The sequence below is a fragment of the Oreochromis niloticus genome, linkage group LG3 (assembly GCF_001858045.2).
Source record: "Oreochromis niloticus isolate F11D_XX linkage group LG3, O_niloticus_UMD_NMBU, whole genome shotgun sequence".
Classification (NCBI taxonomy): Eukaryota; Metazoa; Chordata; class Actinopteri; order Cichliformes; family Cichlidae; genus Oreochromis; species Oreochromis niloticus.
In genome coordinates this window covers 28,180,934-28,199,565 of record NC_031967.2, presented here as the reverse complement: position 1 = coordinate 28,199,565, position 18,632 = coordinate 28,180,934, and the positions used below count along the sequence as shown (strand labels likewise).

At 38.0% G+C, this 18,632-nt stretch overlaps 3 protein-coding genes across 4 annotated transcripts; all 3 read right to left on the bottom strand.

Annotated features, from left to right (window-relative positions):
* Positions 1 to 122: 122 nt before the first annotated feature.
* Positions 123 to 5,929, bottom strand: LOC100704820 (E3 ubiquitin-protein ligase TRIM21-like). Of its 2 annotated transcripts, none has more exons than XM_005459245.4 (7): positions 5,797 to 5,929; positions 3,945 to 4,498; positions 3,665 to 3,760; positions 3,185 to 3,418; positions 2,906 to 3,053; positions 2,796 to 2,822; positions 123 to 2,711 (listed from the first exon to the last, which is right to left on the bottom strand). In XM_005459245.4, the coding sequence occupies exons 2-7, from the start codon at positions 4,494 to 4,496 to the stop codon at positions 2,161 to 2,163; spliced, it is 1,608 nt and encodes a 535-aa protein (XP_005459302.1). In that variant the 5' UTR covers positions 4,497 to 4,498; positions 5,797 to 5,929; the 3' UTR covers positions 123 to 2,160. The 2 variants fall into 2 exon arrangements, with proteins under 2 accessions (XP_005459302.1, XP_005459303.1); XM_005459246.4 differs by having other exon boundaries at positions 3,945 to 4,501; positions 5,797 to 5,896.
* Positions 5,930 to 6,045: 116 nt separating this feature from the next.
* On the bottom strand, positions 6,046 to 11,227 carry LOC102079666 (tripartite motif-containing protein 47-like). Its single transcript, XM_005459244.4, has 4 exons — positions 11,160 to 11,227; positions 7,593 to 8,200; positions 6,825 to 7,052; positions 6,046 to 6,735 (listed from the first exon to the last, which is right to left on the bottom strand). The coding sequence occupies exons 2-4, from the start codon at positions 8,106 to 8,108 to the stop codon at positions 6,712 to 6,714; spliced, it is 768 nt and encodes a 255-aa protein (XP_005459301.1). The 5' UTR covers positions 8,109 to 8,200; positions 11,160 to 11,227; the 3' UTR covers positions 6,046 to 6,711.
* LOC100705092 (E3 ubiquitin-protein ligase TRIM39) lies at positions 10,978 to 17,814 on the bottom strand. The gene is made up of 7 exons (XM_019354070.2): positions 17,629 to 17,814; positions 16,737 to 17,320; positions 16,532 to 16,627; positions 16,188 to 16,421; positions 15,836 to 15,983; positions 12,890 to 12,916; positions 10,978 to 12,736 (listed from the first exon to the last, which is right to left on the bottom strand). Exons 2-7 carry the CDS (start codon positions 17,313 to 17,315, stop codon positions 12,207 to 12,209), a joined length of 1,614 nt encoding a protein of 537 aa, XP_019209615.1. The 5' UTR covers positions 17,316 to 17,320; positions 17,629 to 17,814; the 3' UTR covers positions 10,978 to 12,206.
* Between the last annotated feature and the right edge of the window lie 818 nt (positions 17,815 to 18,632).

The following is an 18,632-nucleotide window of genomic DNA, read 5'->3' as shown; positions in this document are numbered from 1 at the left end:
TCCGGAAAACAGAAAAAAGAAGAAGAAAAAAACCCGCCAACCGCCCCTGACTGATTTGCCCAGACACGATTCATGACACACAAACATGGTCACAGCCATGAATAAAAAAGTAGAGGCAAAAGTTATATTTTCAATCAGGGATTTTATTCATTAACACTTACATGCTGTTTGACATTTTCTGACAACACTGAATGTCATTCATTTAGCCTGAAATTTGACTACTTTTTTGGAAGCAACGCAAGATAAGGAAAGGAAAGCAGTTTACTTTTCTGTGTTGTTTTCAGATGATGCATAGTTCTGTACACTGAGGCTGTGGTGGATTTAGGAAAACTTGAAACTGGAAAAATCTACATTTGATATTTGTGTGTATTTTTATGGGACGGTGGTGACACAACTAATTATGGACCTTGACTCAGTAACAAGAACTGTCTGTGCTCTACTTTAATTCTCTCAAGTTCCTGACTGACCTCAGTCACCGCTTTGCCATAAAAAATACAGACTAGTTTGCAATAAGAAAAACTTCAAAATAAGATAAAATTAAACACGATACAAGTCTGTGCTAAAGAACAACCCCAAACCACCCCAAAATAATTAAGTGGAGTACAAAACTGAAAAACTGGGAATATAAAGTATATATTTTTCATAGCCCCCTATAACACAATATTTTATTGCTGATCTTTATTGCCCATACATTCACGTAAACGCAGACTGTTGTTGCTGTTGCAGCTGATCAAGCTAGAGGTAGGTTGTGTTCAAGACTACAACAAAACATTACAAGTTAATTTGCTAACTTCATTTTCAACTGATCAACTATCTGTTTATAAACGAATCTAAAGCTAAATCTATTAAATGTTCAGAATTTTTCCAAGAAAAAAAGAACTTTCTGGATTAAATTTATAAGAATTTTAATTGTTTCATCTTTGGATATGTTATCTATTAAGTTTTGTTGGGAAAAATGCCAAACTAGTAAGCAAAACTGTCACAATGTTGAATAAAAGTATAAAGTGAAAACAAAAAATGTCAAGTACGTGTAGTTTCTAATAGTATCTGATGGATTCACAAAGTTCTAGGATCCATTTGGTATTCCAACATGGTGTAAAAAAACACACTCTTCTTACTAACCGCAGTATGTGTCATGGTCCTGAGTCTAACGACTCAGTGTTTTGTGTTTCCTTAATATATATTGTATGTTATTGTTTATGCTAGTTATGTCTTTTGTTTAGATTTGCCATTTGTTTGGTTTCTGTTCTGTGCCTGACCTGGTCCCACGTCCCTGTGTTCTCTGTCTGCCCATGATGTCATAGTGTCTGCTTGTTAGTCTGTCTGTTGAGTTCAGTGTCAAGTCAGCGTCCTTGTGAATTGTTTCTTGTTTCCTGTTTTACTTTGAAGGTCTTGTCTCATGTGAGTGCATTTGCTTCCCCGTCTCATTAGCCCCAATTTCTCACAGCTGTGTCTCCCTCCTGTTTTCCATTCCCTGATTACTCCCCTGTGTATATAAGCACTGTTTTCTTTTGTCGTCCCTTTACCATGCTGTGTGCCTCCTTCTCTGCTTCTGAGTTTCTAGGTTTCCCAGAGTCTTTGTTATTAGTTCTTAGTTTCTTGTGTGGTTTTGTTTTTTGCGAGTTTATGTTGTTGTGGAAATCTTTCCACTGCAATAAAGTAGCCTCTCTCAGTTAACCATTTGAGTTTGAGTCATGCGTTTGGGTCTACATCCTGCCTGTCACACAGCTGCACCGTGACAGTATTTTAGGCTTCTTGTGTAAATTACAGTTACATCAAGAGTTTGTGTCCTGGCTCATTAGTCTTGTTCCCATGTTGAACAGCAGGATGAGTACACTGTAGCAGCATTATTTTGTGTTATGATTCTGATTATCTCAACTAGTAAATTGGAATAAACCAGGGGTTACAAAGACGGCTTCTCTTTGGCACTGCTTTAAAGGGCTTTTGAGTAATAAAGCAAATAATGGAGAACAGACAAATGGTCAGTACTTGCTCTACTATCATTGGTCTGTTACTAGCTACTAAACGTAAAGTTTTATATGAAAAAAATCGAAGTTAAATGAAATGCCTGAAAATCCCCATTCTTCCTCTATTGGAAAAAGAAAAACAGGAAGGTTGTGGACCAACAAACTTTAGTATATTGTAGTAAAAATGCACTTGTTATGACTCCACTGGTATCTCTCTACAAATAATCAAAGGCTCAGAGTTTTTCTCTTCTTGTTTCACGTGTGGACTGAAATATGGGTAAAGCTCAGCTTTGAATGAACACTCAGTGAACGAGTAGATGTGGGACTCAGCCTTCACATCGTAGAAGGAGACGAGATCTTCCTCGTAGTCCACAAACACTCCCACCTTCTCAGGTTTATCTTTTAGGTGAATACGAACTGGCGGTGCAGTGAGGGCTGCATACTTATCTTCTTCATAATGTACAATAACCCAGTACCCATTATCTGGGCTGAGTCTGAGCTTCCCTTTGCGGTTTGCACCGCCTCTTACTAGGCCTATATCCCACCCGGTCTTGTTGTTGACTTCCACCTCCCAGTAAGACTTCCCAGAGGATAAGGTATTTTGCGCCACAACGCTGCTAAATATATCAAATCTTTCAGGAACTTCAGGTAGTTTCTGGTTCTCTCCTCCATCTTTCACTTCCTTCCTATCTTCAGACAGCACGAGGCGTTGGTGTGCAGAATCTGGATCCAGTTTTACATCCACTGTAAATTTTAAAAAATGTAAAAAGGTCTGTATTTTAAACAAGTCACATTTTTAAAAGAGAGCAAATAATATGAACCACATACCTGAAAACTTTGGGATTCTCCTCAATTCTGTGAAGAGAAGAAGAGTTTTAGATTGATTAAGTCAACATTTTAACTTTTAGTTTTCACTGTTCTTAGCTACCTGCTCTTACCAATGGAAGTTAGTTTATCCATTTCTTGCTGAACTTTTTCCAGCATTACTGTTGTGATTTTCCTGATGGTGCCAAAGGACACAGATGTGTCCAGGTTTACTTCTTCCCAGTTTATGATGTCTCCCGTGTCTGTAATAGATGGGTACTTCTGCAAAACAGAAATACAACCCAACAGTTTGATAGCAGTGCTGAACAAAATGTCAGTAGCTAATCAGATATGTTTATCCTTCAGACTGATTATGAATGTGATACATATATCATCCCAAAGTTTTCTCTAACCTGCAGAAAAAGGATGTGGTCCTCCAGCACAGAAATGTCATCTAGTTCAGAGATGGCCGTTCCAAGTTTGTTGATCTCTGCTTTCAACTCATATTTAAGATCTTTTGCTTCGTTTTCCAAAACCTGAATCCTGTCTTCTATTGGCTGACGGGCTCTTGCCTGGGCTTCTTCCACAATGGCGATCACAGCGTTGAACACAGAATCAATATCCCACCACTCGTCTTCCAGCTGGTCCTAAAAATGGGAATGAAACAGCACTGTCTATTTGACTTTTTACCTCTTTTTATTCTGTATTACACAGAGTAACACACTACTTTTTCACTGGTTTAGTTAGGGAAGTTAATTCTGAGAAAGGTTTAGCATTCAGTCAGTTACCATAAACATCATTTTTGTCTTTGAAAAAACAAACTGACATTGTAGATTTTCACTTTGACTCATCTGATTGGCTTTTTACTCCAAGTCGGTTTATTTGCTGCTTACCTTGCAGCTCCTGAAAGCTTCCTCAATCTCAGCAGTCTTTGTTATTCTCTCAGCAATGTTCTCATTTAACTCTGTCCTGGTGTTGTCAAGTTCAGACTGTAGGAGAAAAAATAAAATAATACTTTACAAATGTCTTTTTTCATGTGCACTCATTTTTTGTGCACTTGAAAATTCTTCCACATGTCACAATAAAGTACGTATAGTAAGTAAAAAATATTGGTAAATATACAATGCTGTCAAGACTCAAATCACATATTCAGGGGTTGTTATGTTAATTTACCCTTTTCTTCTTCCATTCATCTTCAGTTGAGACCACCTCCTCCTGACCTTCCATGCAGAGAACACAAATGCATGCCCGCCGCTCCCTGCTGTACAGCTCCAAGGGGCGTCCATGCTTCAAGCAGGCCCTTGCATCCAGATTCTCCACTGGTTCAATCAACTTGTGGCCCTTCAACCTTTCTGTTAACAAATGATTGTCCAGGTGAACTGAACAATATGATGCAAGACACACAAGGCAGGACTTCTTGGCCTTCAGCTTTTTGTCACTGCAAACATCACAGGCCACCTCCCCAGGAGCTCCAGTGTATTTCTCTTTCAGTTGTTCAACAATGTCTCTCAGGACTATATTAACATCAGGAATCCTGCTTATATGATTGTTGCATAGCGGGCACCCTCTGTCACCGATATTACAGCTCCGGACCAGACACTGCTTGCAGAAAGAGTGACCACAAGCTGTAGTGACAGGATCTGTAAATTCGTCCATGCAGATGGAGCAGTGGAGGTGCTTTACCAGCAAGCCAGGCTCACTGGGTGATGCTGAAGTAGGGACCATATCTGCTTCAAGAGAGGACCACAAGGTTATTCACTGAGAAAAGTAACAGTGACTTTTATTTTGTCATTTCAAATAAATTTTCCTTGAAAGTCTTGTTTTGTATTCAAATGTTAGAATATGTGTTTCATTAGTTGCTTCTAACATAAAAAAAACTGTAACCTTGTTAAGTGTCATCGACTTCATAATGTCCTTTATTAAATAAATAATAAAGATAGTGGACATTATGTACCAGCTCCACCCGCAAATCCCCGTACACTTCTATGTAAAATTGCTCAGCTTTGAAGGAGAAATTAAATTTTTTGTGTATGTACCTTAGCTAAACCTTCCTTGCAGCTTTAAAACATTTGATTTGTTTGGTTAATATGACACTTTCTTAAATTACTTGAGGCTTAAAGCTATGCATTGCTTGGGGTGCATCTATTTCCAACTAAGCTTCACGATGAATAGCCATCACCTAAACTAACTCAGCTCACTGAGCGGGACCTCCCAGCTCCCAGAATTAATTGTACTAACCATTCAAAATGTTTGTGGTCAAGATTTGGTGAATGTAATTCTGCCATGTCATGTTAAGTAGCACTACTTAGCAGGTTTCTGTGTCCATGTGATGCACCTGGCTTGTCAAGCTTGCTAGCATTATCTGATGATTTAGCGCTCTAATCTCTAAATGTGTAAATACGGTCACTTATACAGAAGAAGATAGGCTGAAATAAAGGCTTCAGAATCAGTTTACAAATCCACTTCTGGTTACTTCTAGTGTAAGTACGACTAACTGAACAAGATTTAGTTTATTGCTTAATAATTCCACTTTGTAATATCATTTAGTTAAAGTATTATGATTATGATTATTTATCAGGACTTACTTAAATTCAACAGAAGTTATCTGCTAATATTTAACATGTGTGCAGGTCAATTTATAATTGATAAAGTCAGCGAACAGTCAAATTAGGTAGAATTACATATACTGTCATTTGTGGGCAACATGTTGGATACAGTGATGACCGTTTCTCTGAAACTTTCTACTGGCCCCTCTGAAAAGTAAGAAGTAAAAACCACTGAATACTAGTGACACACCCTGTAAATAAGCCTCACACATGAGAGTGTTGAAGATTGGAGGAGGAAACTCTACACCAAATATAAAGTACCGGTACACACTGTATTTTCTATTACAGTACAGTTGATCACACACATTTGATTGAAATCTATTACTGTAAGCTAACTGTATATTACATGTAATATCTGTCATTCAACATCAGTCTTTTATTTATATGAAGCTTATGCAAAATTATAAGTGCAGTATTACCTTTGGGTTACTGAGATACTCCCTCACAGGCGTTTGTCTCCGTTTCTCTTTACTCCCAGTGTGTGTGAGTGTGTGTCCTTCCTTTTGGACTTCCTCCTAGAGTTTAAGTTTCATTTCTGTTCATACTCCCAACCGTTCACATTTTTCACTCCAGAGACGAGTTGGCATGCAAACGCATAAACAAATCATCAGTGTGCCTGCAGCAGGGCGTGTTGTGTGTGCTCAGCATGTTCATACAGATCAAATATCGAATTTCACAAGACCTTTTTATTGCACAGGACTTCGGTCGCATTTTACATACATTTTATTGGTTCATCAAAAAGGAAGACAAAAGCATTTCGGCACTGAATAGCAGTTAATTGTATCACCCGCCCAGTAATAAGTTACATTCATACAACCAAGTTCAACGTCCCTGAGGTTTACTGTTTCTAAAATTCACAGTTTCTTTGAACCCGTGTAAATGATTCATTTTTTTAAAATACAAAATTCACATTGACATAAGTAGTTAAAATAGAAGACATGTTTCCAAAGTGCATTCATTGGATTTCTGGCAGAGTGATACATGAGATCAGTACCATTTACATTAAATGTATGACCGCAGCTACCAGCAGCTTAGCTTAGCTTGGGATTGGAAATCATGGGAATTAGCTAGCTTTTCCTTTTTAAAAGTATTATTGAGGTTCAGAGGTGTAAATAGTTCAAGTTTGTGTTTCACTGTAGGCTAAAAGTCAGCTGGTTGTATCCGTACATTAAATGCAAAAATAAATAAGTGACACTTCTCATCTCATTCACATGAATCAGAGCATACTTTTCCTTGAAAGCTAACACACCCACCCAGCTGAGATTACGTAATCATTTTATAGCTGAAAACCCCCCCACATAAATAAAGACTTGATGATCAGCATGTTTCTTGAATCACAAAGCAGCATGGAGAGATCTCTGCAGGGACAAGAGAGTGATGAAATTAGTGTTGTGTTTTGTGTGTGTGTGTGTGTTTAATGCTGCACAAAGTTTACCCGGAAGCAAACCTGTAAGAATTGGAGATCATCTTCAATCTTCAAGAGCTGTTCTAGCTCAGCGTTTCTCTTCTGGAGCTCAGCGATTTCTTCTTCCAGCTGTTCGAGTTCTTTATTTGTTTGCCATTCCTCTTTTGGACTTTGTCCTCTGAGATCTACAGTGAGCTTGATTTCCTCGGCTTCACTAACTCTATCTTGAACCTCTTGCTGAAGTTTCTTCCTCCTCCGTTTTAGACTAACCTGTGGGGAGACGCTGCATTAGCACAGCTGAACTGACAAACTGCAGACACACTTGTACCATGTTTTGTTAAATCAAGTTGTCATATGGTCTCCTGAGCTTCTTCTGAAGTATGTTGCAATCCTGTGCACCCCCTGATGACAGTTTCTTTCCCTTTGATGGATGAGACAAAACAAAACTCCATCAAGAGCTTCAGTTCACTTTTTGATTACAAAAAGAGTCCAGCTTTTGGGCTCCATCCAAATTTACAAAAGTAATCAAAAAAAGGGGAATGAAAAAATGAAATGCTAAGGCAAGAAATGGCTGCAAAGATGTAAGCTAATTCTTACTTTTGTTGTTTAATTTGTTAACAAATGTAACTTACTAAACAGCTTTAACACTAAACGCCTGAGATTATTATGGGATAGCTTGTGAATCCAACTGAGTGTCAAGTTTTTTAGTCTTTTTTTAAGCTGAAATGAGAGAATACTTATTAAATTATTGCCAACGAAATTTATTTGTATCTACTTTTTCTAATAAACCTTTAGCAGAATTTTCTTTACCTTCTTCTTTAAAGCTTCCCGACTAATAGAAATGATGTTGTGGCTCCAATGCTCAGTCTGTGCACACATAGCACAAATGTACGCCCGGTCGCTTCTGCAGAACTTCTCCAACTTCTTCCCATGCAGTTTGCACACAGAATCCTCAAGGTTTTTTACCACACTGACCAGTAGATGGCGCCCAAGCTCTTCATTCTGGTAATGTGCTTCCAGATGAGTGGTGCAGTAGGAAGCCATGCACACCAGGCAGGATTTGACTGCAGGACGTTTTGCTGAGCAGGAGTCACAGGGAACCTCTCCAGCTTTTAAAGGTGGAGGTGCTTCCACAGTATGTAGTGTCTGGTCTGTTTTGAGCTGTGGCCTGGTAGGAAACAAAGTCTTGCAAAGTGGGCACTGGCAGGCCTCGTTGATTTTCCAGTATTCTCCAATGCATCCCAAGCAGAAGACGTGTCCACAGGGGAGGGACACAGGGCTTGTAAACTCATCCAGACAGATGCAGCAATTAGGAGGATCTGACATCGGGTCTTTATATGCCTGTGCAAATACAAGCAACCTGCGGCCTGTTTTAGTGTGCTTTTTGCACAGGTGATGATTTATTTGAAGCAGTATGTCTGACAAGAAAAGAGAGGTTTTATTAGCGCACATTCAACATCATTTTTCACTAACCTGGACATAACAGAAGGAAACTACATGATTACACACTGCACAGAAAACAGCTTCTGGTTAAAAACTGTCCAGAGCTACTGTCATTAGCTCAGTTCATCAGGCTTCAGTCTTTATTGCTTTGGTTGTTCATTAGAATTAATTTAATAGATAAATATGGCAACAGATGCCAAACAAACATTTTTTTCTCTCATGTTTTGTATCACTTGGCAGAATCAAACAGTAGTTTTCACTGGGAAAACACTTTGTGCTAACCTGATGCCCAATTTGAACAACATGTACTACATCTTTGTATAAACTGTTTTTGTGTTGCTTTTTCGCTGCTTTCGCTGCTGTGGCCCCCAAATTATGGAATAAACTGTCCCTCCATATTAGGCTGGCCCCAACACTTGAAATGTTTAAATCACTTTTAAAAACACACTTTTTCTCAAAGGCTTTTTAGGAGTAGTACCAGAGTCAGTTTGTAGTCAGTTTTAGTCAGCTCTTAATCTTTTTAGTTTGTTAATTTTATTCATTGTAGATCTTATTGTCTATTTCACTCATGTTTTAATACTTAATATATATACTGATTTATTTTTATCTTCTTTTTCATTTATGTATTTATTTTATTGTTATTTATATGTATTTCTTTGTCTGCTTAACGTATGGTTTTTAACTGCTATCTCTGTTTTATTATTGGAAAGCACTTTGGTCAACTTTGTTGTTTTTAAAGTGCTATATAAATAAAGTTGGATTAGATAATCACTGTTCCACAGGTGTTGCCCAACCTTAGTAAACACATCAATAAAAAGTAGCATTTATTACTGTGCCTTGAGCCTTAAGCCACCGCTAATTTCTTTGGATGCAACAGTTTGCTGAAACGTGTGCAAGCATTCATGTAAATATCTATATATCAGTCTATAAGGCAAAAAGATTTCTTAATTTCTTGAAGTAGTTTTCATTAATAGTTCTCCAGGCTTTTCGAAGGACATTCAGAGCTCTTCTTGGATTTTGGCTGACTTCAGATGATCCCACACTGCTTCAATAATATTAAGGTCTGGGCTCTGGGGAGGACAGTCCACTATCAGTAGTGCACTACTGCATATTTTTTCTATCCAGGTTTTTGGCAGTGTCAAAATATGATGGTACTTTTCTTCATTCATGATTCCATCAATGTTCACAAGATCTCCAACACCACTGGCTAAAATGCAGCACTAAACCATGACAGAGCCAGCACAGTGTTTTACGGATGTCTGCAGACTCTCGCTGTTGGACCTCTCCCGGCCTTCTCCCTGCACACTGACAATGATTTGAACCAAAAGCTTTGGATTCATCACTCCATCAGACTCGTTGTCACTGATTTTCTGTTGCCAGTTCTCACTTAATTTGCTATACCTCATCCTTTTCTTCCTTGTTTCCCTTCCATAACGCTTCTTCACAGCCACCCTTCAAATCAGGCCATTTTTGTTAAGGCTTCAATAAACAACACATGGATAGAGGGCCAGATGCTTCTCTCAGGTCCTGTCAGGTATTTTCTGGATTTCTTTTCCTATTTCTTAGGGAGTTTCAGATACTGTTCATCTGCTGGAGATAGTTTTTTGCACATCATGCCGAAATATGCCAAGTTTATGGCTAATAGCTCTTTGACAAGTGTAAAAAGGAATTTTTGCACCAATAATGTGATTACCATATTACTTTATCTTCGGCATTTTTCTGAGATTTTTTAGTGACAGGGTGATGGTAACAAAGTGGCCAAAGATACTATTTAAAATGAGATCTTTGCTAAGATGTTATGTATAGACACAGCACTGGTTCATTCCTTGAGTTACATTTCTGATTGAATGATTGATAGGTCTGTGTTTTTGGCTTGACAAAAAGAAAAACACATTCCTGTGAAACTAGTCAGGTATAAAGACTGGACTGAACACGAGTGAAAAGCAGCCAGTGTCCAAATAAAAACTTAAAAGATCTTTAGACAACTATTGCTCAAAATCACCTGGAAGTAAGGCTGGTTCTTTGGAAGAAATATATTTTTTCAAAAAAAGGTGTGTTGGCTCAAAACATTTGCACAGTATTAAATAAACGACTTCAGTCTGGAAGTCAGTCAAAAATGGATCACACAAAAATCGAGCTGAATGTTTCATGAACAGTGTTTCATTATAACCAAAGTCTGATAACTTTAATATAAAGACAAAAAACAAACATTACCATCACCAGCGTTTCGTCACTGACACACCAAACAGCAATTTGGAAAAGAAAAACCAAAAAATGTATATATGGCAGTACAAGACAGCAGTGAGTATTAACGCTCACATGTAACCATATGTGGTAATGAATGAGTTTATAGGATCAAGAGCAAAGGTATGTCCAGTCAATCGAACTGCTGATCAGGTGGGTGGTGTTCTATGTTTGTCAACTCCATATTTGTTCTGAACTGACATTCGACTGTAACAGTTTGTTCAAAAACTCATGCAAAACTGGATTTTCCTGCATGTACGGGCATATCTGCATATACACTGAGGGAAAAAAACTTTCCTTATCACACATACTGAGAGTGAAAGAATTCTGAGTGTACGTCACAAAACATCTCTACTATGTCAGAGTCATATGGGAATCTTGAAGTTTTCCATATCCTCCATCCAATCAGCTCCGAGTATTCTCTGTGATCGTAACAACATTAATGGCTACATTTGTCACAATGACACAGCCTTCAAACTAAAAACTTATTTTAGATTGTGGCTTTTCACTTCTGATCGTGAGAGAGTAAGAGTGCATAACATGAAAATGACTCATTCACCACTTACATGACCTATGAACAATGTAAACAAGTTCAACTCAGCTGTGTACCTCCACAGAAATCTCATGTAATGGTCAAAAGCTTTCTTTAAAATACCAGAAAGTAAAGAAATAATTCATAAACATACTTACAATTCTTTTGTAACTGCCAGCTTGTGTATCCTGAGGGTCTAACAGCACTGAGCTACACTCTGCTCACTTAGTTCTCCTGACATAGAGATAGACACACCCACCACTGCTAGGAAAGGGGCTGGCCCTCCTGGACAGCATACACCCATAAACTCAGGCCCTGTCCGTACAGCCCATAAACTCTCATGAGAAAAGCCCAAAATAATTAAACATAACAGACTTAGATAAATGTGTTTCTTTCCTGCCAGATTTACTTAATAATTTGTAAGGTACTGCAAATGATAATATCTTTACATTTTAAGCTGTTTGCCTTCATTTTAAATAAGTTATAGCTATTTATCACTGTTTACTCCTTACTTATATAAGATTATGCCAAAGTTTGTGCTTGACAATGTTATTACATCTATGCATTAACAAAAAAAAAAAAAACCCCGCAGAAAAAGAACATTGAAAGTAAATATCTAAAAAAAGAAAAGAAAAATCCTTTCTCTATTAAACAAACCTCCTAGCCATTCACAGGGTTTACAGGGTACAATTAAATGCACCATAAAGTTCCTGTTTTTACAGAAGCGGCTGTGGTGACTACCATACATGGTGCTGTATTCGGGAGATCCTACGAAGATTTTGACCCCACTCGAGTGTAAATGCTGTGATGTGATATGAGTACAGCTAAATAAACAGGATGCGTAATAACAAAAAATGGATTTAAGTCTATCAAGTTTCGTTGAATGAAAGCTCTGAATGAAACAGACACAATACTGATTTGTTTCTCATATACTGTGAACGCACTCTACAAGTGCATATTTAAAACATAATTTGCATGTTTCATAGCCTGATATTGTGAATGAATTGTAAGTGGTTCTTTTATCTCTGTCAGTGTTTATCACAATGTGCAGAAAAGGCAACAGGAAACAGTCGGTGTTAATTATTAATCTTAAATTGGTCATTTCCGATTACCTTTTATTGATGTTCAGATTGCGCAGCACTCATCTGAGATGTAAACTTTGACCTTATTATTCATTTATCATTTTGATTGTTGAATGAAGTGAACTAGAAATAAAGACAATCCCTGATAAGTAAAGGCTCAGATTTCTTTGCCCTACTGTGTAGATAAAAGTATGGGAAGAGTTTCTCTGTGAAAGACTCCCCTGTGAATGAATAAATATGCAAGTTCTCATTCACGTCAAAAAACGAGACTCTGCCTTCTTCATAGTCCAGATATACTCCTATTAACCTTGGCCTAGGGCAAAGGTAGAGAACCGTGTAGGGTGTGCAGTGAACTTCATAATCAAACCCCCGTTTTCCTATGGCAAAGAATCCATTTTCCCTTTTCAAAACAACCCTTGATCTGTTTACAGTTTCCTTGGCAACACCCACATCCCAGTTGTTTCTCAGGCCCACTTGGACTTCCCAGTAGTGCCGGCCAGAGGTGAAGCCCTTCGTCCCAAACACCATGGGACAGTCAAACCTCCCAAAGTCATCAGACGAGGGGCTTGCTGCTCTGAAGTACTTCAGACGTTTCCCAGATTCTGTCACCACAAGGCCCTCACCGGCAGTGGAAGGGTTAAAGGTGACTGATTCTTAAAGGAAAAAAGACATATGGTCAGTTACACATATATATATATATAGATATATATATATATATATACATATATATATATATATATATATTAATAGTTATGTTGAGCTTTTATATCTTGGAAAGTAAATTAAATATAAATCTATGATCTCACCTTTATATTGCCTCATCCTGGTCAGTTCTAAGAGGAGAAAACATCACAATAAGGCAAAACTTAAGTGTAAAACACGTGTGGTGTTTCAAATCACATACTTCTAGATTTGCATCAACAAATTAAAAAGAAAACTCTTCTTCAATGGCAGCCAAGAATATGAATATACAGACAGCTCTATGGGTGGTGTGACTTGTGACAAATCAATCACATGCTAATGTGAACGCAGGAGAACAACTACAACTATGTGCAGTAGCATGAGCAGATATCGCCGTGTTGGTGTTGTTCCTTGATCAAAACTACCGTTGATCCAGGTTCAACATTACAAGTGACCAGTCACATTTGTGTGATGTCATATTGCATTGTAGAAGAACCATCACACTAAACACCATATTCTAACCCTAAGCCTAACCCTTGAACAAAACCAACACGGGGATATCTGATGCACCAGTACTGGGATAAAATGAGATAAACTCTACTTTATTTATCCCACAGTTAGCGAATAGCTGTTACACCTGCCCAAACATAAAGATGTGGTTATGGCGTACTCATAACCAAAACTATGCAAATGCATGTAAAAACTATGTAAATGTAAGGGGGCGCTGCAATTTCATCACATTTGCTTAGTTGAGAATTTTGACCATCGCCTTCTTGCTGTTTTGAAAGAGGTTGTCACAGTTGAAGGTTGGATCTCACTGAGAAGTCAAGGGACAGTGGATGCTTAAAGAGTAACTCCCTCTCAGTCAAAAATGTCACCTCTTTAAAATTTATTTATTTAATAAAATGTAAATGTAGTAGAGTTGGATGTCTCGAGACCTGTCTTGGTCTCGAGACCACTTTTACGTGGTCTTGGTCTCGTCTTGGTCTTGTCTTGGTCTCGACTGACTTTGGTCTCGGTCTTGGTCTCGGTCTTGCGTTCTCAAATCGATGTAGTGTTCGGGAGATTTGGAGTCAACCATCAGCGGAGCGGGAGGGGGGCATACTGGGCTTAAGCCAGGGTCATTTTTTCAGAAGCATGGGGTCTTTTGGAGTGTAATTTGTTAGTTAGATGCCTGACTGACAACTGTATAAAACAAAAACAACACACGAAGCACAGAGCGCACCGTCGTAAATTCCCCCTAATTTTGGTATGATCCGAGCTCAGGCACTAGCCGACTGAGCGCAACACACCTGTAAGCGAGGGGGGAGAAGCTGCTGCCTGCGAGTTTGCTGCAGACAGAGGAGAGCTTAAGTTTGACCAGGTACCAAAGCAAATCATTCGTACTGAACTAATAATGTAAATATGACGGTGTATCACAAAAGATTGATATAAACTGATCACTTGGTTGCGTTACTTGCTCTTCGAGTGAATCAATAAAAGGATAAATAAAAAGCCGAACGACAATGCTGATTTTTTTAGAGAGTCTTAGCTTACATTTCATATTTTCAGTTCTTACCCTCCACGGCTAAACAAACTCTCTAAATCGGTTTCAATTGTGTACTGATGTACACAACAATGGACATAAGGAGCTTCTTTCAAATAAAAAACTCAGGTAGATGTTATTTTATATATGATGCTTTGTATGTTGTTCAGTATATTTCTATGCAAAACAAGAGGAATTTCAATACACAGCAGTATATTCACAGTTGAAACCAGATATTTACATACACTTTAGGGAGAAAACATAAAAACTGTTTTTTTTACTGTTAAACATCAATTTAGAGTAAACTTGTTTTGTTTTAGATAAATAAATGTTGAAATATCTTTTGAATTAGTTAAATGTCAGAATAAAAAGAGGGAGCTGTCTATTTTAATCACTTTCATCAAATTTAGGAGTACATATACACTAAGAAAACTCCAGACGATTCCATTCTGAGCTGAAGAAGCTTCTGATAGGTTAGTAGAGTCCATGTGAGTAAATTGGTGACACACCTGTGGATGCATATAAGGCAAAACACAGAGCCTGTTTCTTTGACATGGGAAAATCAAGAGATGTCAACAAAACACCAGGAAAAGAACTGTGGAGCTCCATAAGTGTGGCTCAAGTTTGAATACAAAATACAAAAGTGAACAAATATGTTTTTTATATTTATCAATCTAAAAAAATAAACATTTAGTCTGATTTGATGTTACAGTGTTTGTGTTTTTATCTGAAGAGTTTGTAAATATCTGGTTTCAACTGTATATTTGATGATGTTGGTGTTTGGCTTGATTGTCAGTACAAAGAGGGAGAGAGAGGAACAGAGAGGGGGAGAGAGAATGAGGACAGAACAGAGATGGAACAAGAGCAGGTGAGACACACATGTTAGTCAAATGGTTGTTTACCAAAACTCATCAGAACATGTATCTAGTACATAGTGTAACTTTTTAGATACCATTTGTTACTTTTCAAATTCTATATTTATTAAGTTATGCAGGCTTATGAAGGCTAATTGTTTGTCTGTTTGACATGCCTTCATTCCCATGTGAAGCACTTTGTAACAGCGTTTGTCTTAAAAAGTGCTATATAAATAAATTTTACTTACTTACTTACTAAATAATTATATAAACTTTTCTGAATCTAAATAGTGGACTTTGGTAGAGTTAAAAAATAAGTTTAGTGCAGGTCTATGATGATTTTTAGTGCTACTATCATCTAGTTTTGATTCTGGTTCTGTTTTGGTTAAGTCCTAAGTAGTCCTGATTTTGAACTGTTGTAGTCCTGTTTTAATTTAGCTATATTTTCCGTGCAGATGGCACTGCCCAAGAGCAGCATATTTTTCCAGGCACTGACGTTAAATGTGCTGTGGTGTCGTTTCGTGTTTGCACACGTTGAATCGTCGGCTTCACAGCAGAAGAACTGAATTTTGTATGTGCACAGCAGCCTCCATGACAATCGCAGTCAAATGCTGTGATCATCATTTTAATATGCTACGTTAACTTGTACTAGAGAAATCCATACACATAAAACAAACGCTGCAGATATTTACCTGCTTTTGTGAGAGTTTTCAGTTCAGTTTTGAAAGTGTGCACAAGATGAGCCATGGCTCTCCTCGCCGTCTGCACACACAAGTCTGAGTAAACCTTGATCTTGGACCAATCCTTGGAGGCTGAAATATTGCTCAGAGCCTTCAAAGTCTGAAATGATTCATAAGGACATGATAGTGAGTAGCAGCTATTTTCAGTTGGACCTTTTTTGGATTGGGGGCAGGGGTGAGTGAGGAAAAGATACAAAGCGATGGATAAAAGACGGAGAAATTTGTTGCACCTGGCTTTAAAAGAGATATATTGTACATATATTTTATTATAAGATGCTTTTAGGTCACAGTCTGTACAACTTACCTGTAAGAGCCACAGGTGGTCCTCATTTTGTGAAAGCTCGTCCAGTTCTGAGTGTTTTCTCTCCAGTTCTGCGATTTCGTCATGCAACTCTTGAATTACTGCTTCGTCTTTCTCTTGTGACTTTCTGAGCTTGACTCGAATGTTTGATCGTAGTTTAGTCTGCATCTCTTCAACTTGGTTTATCAGGTTACTGAATAGTGTATTGCTCTCCTCAATCTCTTGGTCTGCTTTTACCTGCAGTAGAAACAAAAGCCCACCATTGGTTAACATGTAGGGTGTGCACTGAACACCCCAAACCTTAATGTGACACATTTTGCACTTGGAAAATTTGCCTCAATACTCACCTTCCGCAGTTCGGAGCCCTCATTAAATTCGTTTATCTTTTCCATCCTCTCCTCAATCATCAGTTTGATTTTTGCTTTTTGGGACTCAATATTTTCCTGAAATATGAAATTTTAAGCCATAAAATTGGATGAAGCAGTCATTTTCAAGGATCAGCATTCTCATTTTAACAAAAATGTAACAAAATAAAATTCGGCATCATCTTACTCTCTGCTGAGCCCCTTCTTCTTCAACAGTAACTGTCTTGTGGTCTTTGTGGTCTGTCTCACTGCACAGCAGACAGATGCACACCTGATCATCTCTGCAGAAAAACTCCATTATCCTCTCGTGCTTCCTGCACATCCTCTCCTCCAGATTCTCCACCGGCTCAATCAGCTTGTGTCTCATTAAAGAGGGAACTCTCTGGTGAGGCTCTAGATGGGCTTCGCAGTACGACGTCTGACACACCAGGCAAGACTTCAAGGCCTTGAACTTTAAATCAGCGCACACGTCGCACGCCACTTTTCCCGGTGCAGCCACATCTTCAAGTGTCTCCACCTTCCTCTTCTTGATTTGGCCTGAAATCTCTGCGATGACTGTGTTTGTGGAGAACTCAGGCCTCACATAGAATCTTTTACTGCACGTTGGACAGTGGCATAACTCACTTCTGTCCCAGTGCTGACTGAGGCAGGTCCTGCAAAAGTTGTGACCGCAAGGTGTAGTGACCGGGTCACTGAAGACGTTCAGGCAGATCGTACAGACGAAATGATCCTCTGGCAACGAAGCGAGGAAACCGAAAGCTGACATGATCTCTGCAGATGAAAATATCATTGATATGCTTTACATTTCTGTTCTTTCAGGCTTTTTGTATCATATGAAATATAATGTAACATGTTTCTGAATAAAGGGAAAAAATAGCTAAATAGAGAGATAGAAATAGATTTGGAACTAAGTGTATGTTTTGGCTGTTTCCAATGAGAGTCCTGACACACCCAATGAGTCATAATCATATGAATCTCTTTGCTTGTTTTAATTTTGGATCACATTCTTACAGTTATGCATTTACAATAGAAGCAAAAACAAAAGAAAAACAGCTAATTTTCATTTTATATTGACTCACCTTATTTCCAGTAGTTCAGTAAGTCCAGACTAAACTCCACGTTTGCATGCAGGTATAAAATCTGCTGCAAACAATTCAGCACTCGTCTCTCACACGGGAAGTAATATGAGTGAACCTTGAAGAACCGGGGAAGCTCCAGTCACTTCAGTGGGCGTGGTCAAACTACATCATTTGACTGAAACGAAACTTAATGCTGTAGCAGGAAAATAGCATCATCTGGGCATAATTGGAAAAGCAAACATTTATTGGTGTAAACATTTCTCCCAAAGCATCTTTGCAAGATCAGTCACTGTAAATAGCAGCATGCAATCATGAATTCAGATTAAAACAAACCACAATCTCTCTTTTTTTTTTTAACATGATGCATTTAAAATGAATGTCTCGTTTGTGGAATACACTTCATATTTTGCCAAAAGCCATATGAGAAGATCAATAATACTCTGGTGGACTGACAGTGGTGGATTGGAATCCATCTAAGACGCAGGCTTCTATTTTTGCAGGTTAAACCTAAATATTGTTTTTGGTCAATTCAAATTTTATTTTAAATACTGTAAAAGTATTCAACTTTATTTATTTAATGTTTTTGGCAAACAAATCATACTTCATATCAAAGAGTTGGAGGTAGTGTGCAATCATAACTTCATAAAACTGCAAAAAGTACAATTACACAGTTACTTATCACATGCTGACTATTATTAAACGAGTCAATATCAATGGGTATTTACACCCCTAATCTTGATTTAATGGGTGCTACTTATTTTTCTGCTCTATGCTTATCTGAGGGCAAATGTATGCAGTTTATGAAGTTGACTCATAAGAATATTTGAATACGTAATTGTTAAGTATAGACGTGATTTATAGCCACACCTGGGAGGAGCACCTCAAACATCTAGGAAATGTACAAGAGCATCTCAGAGTAGCTGGGCTAACTGCTAATTTGTCAAAATGTGTTTTTGCCAAAGCTGAAACTGAATACCTGGGATTTGTCATAGGAAACGAGGTGA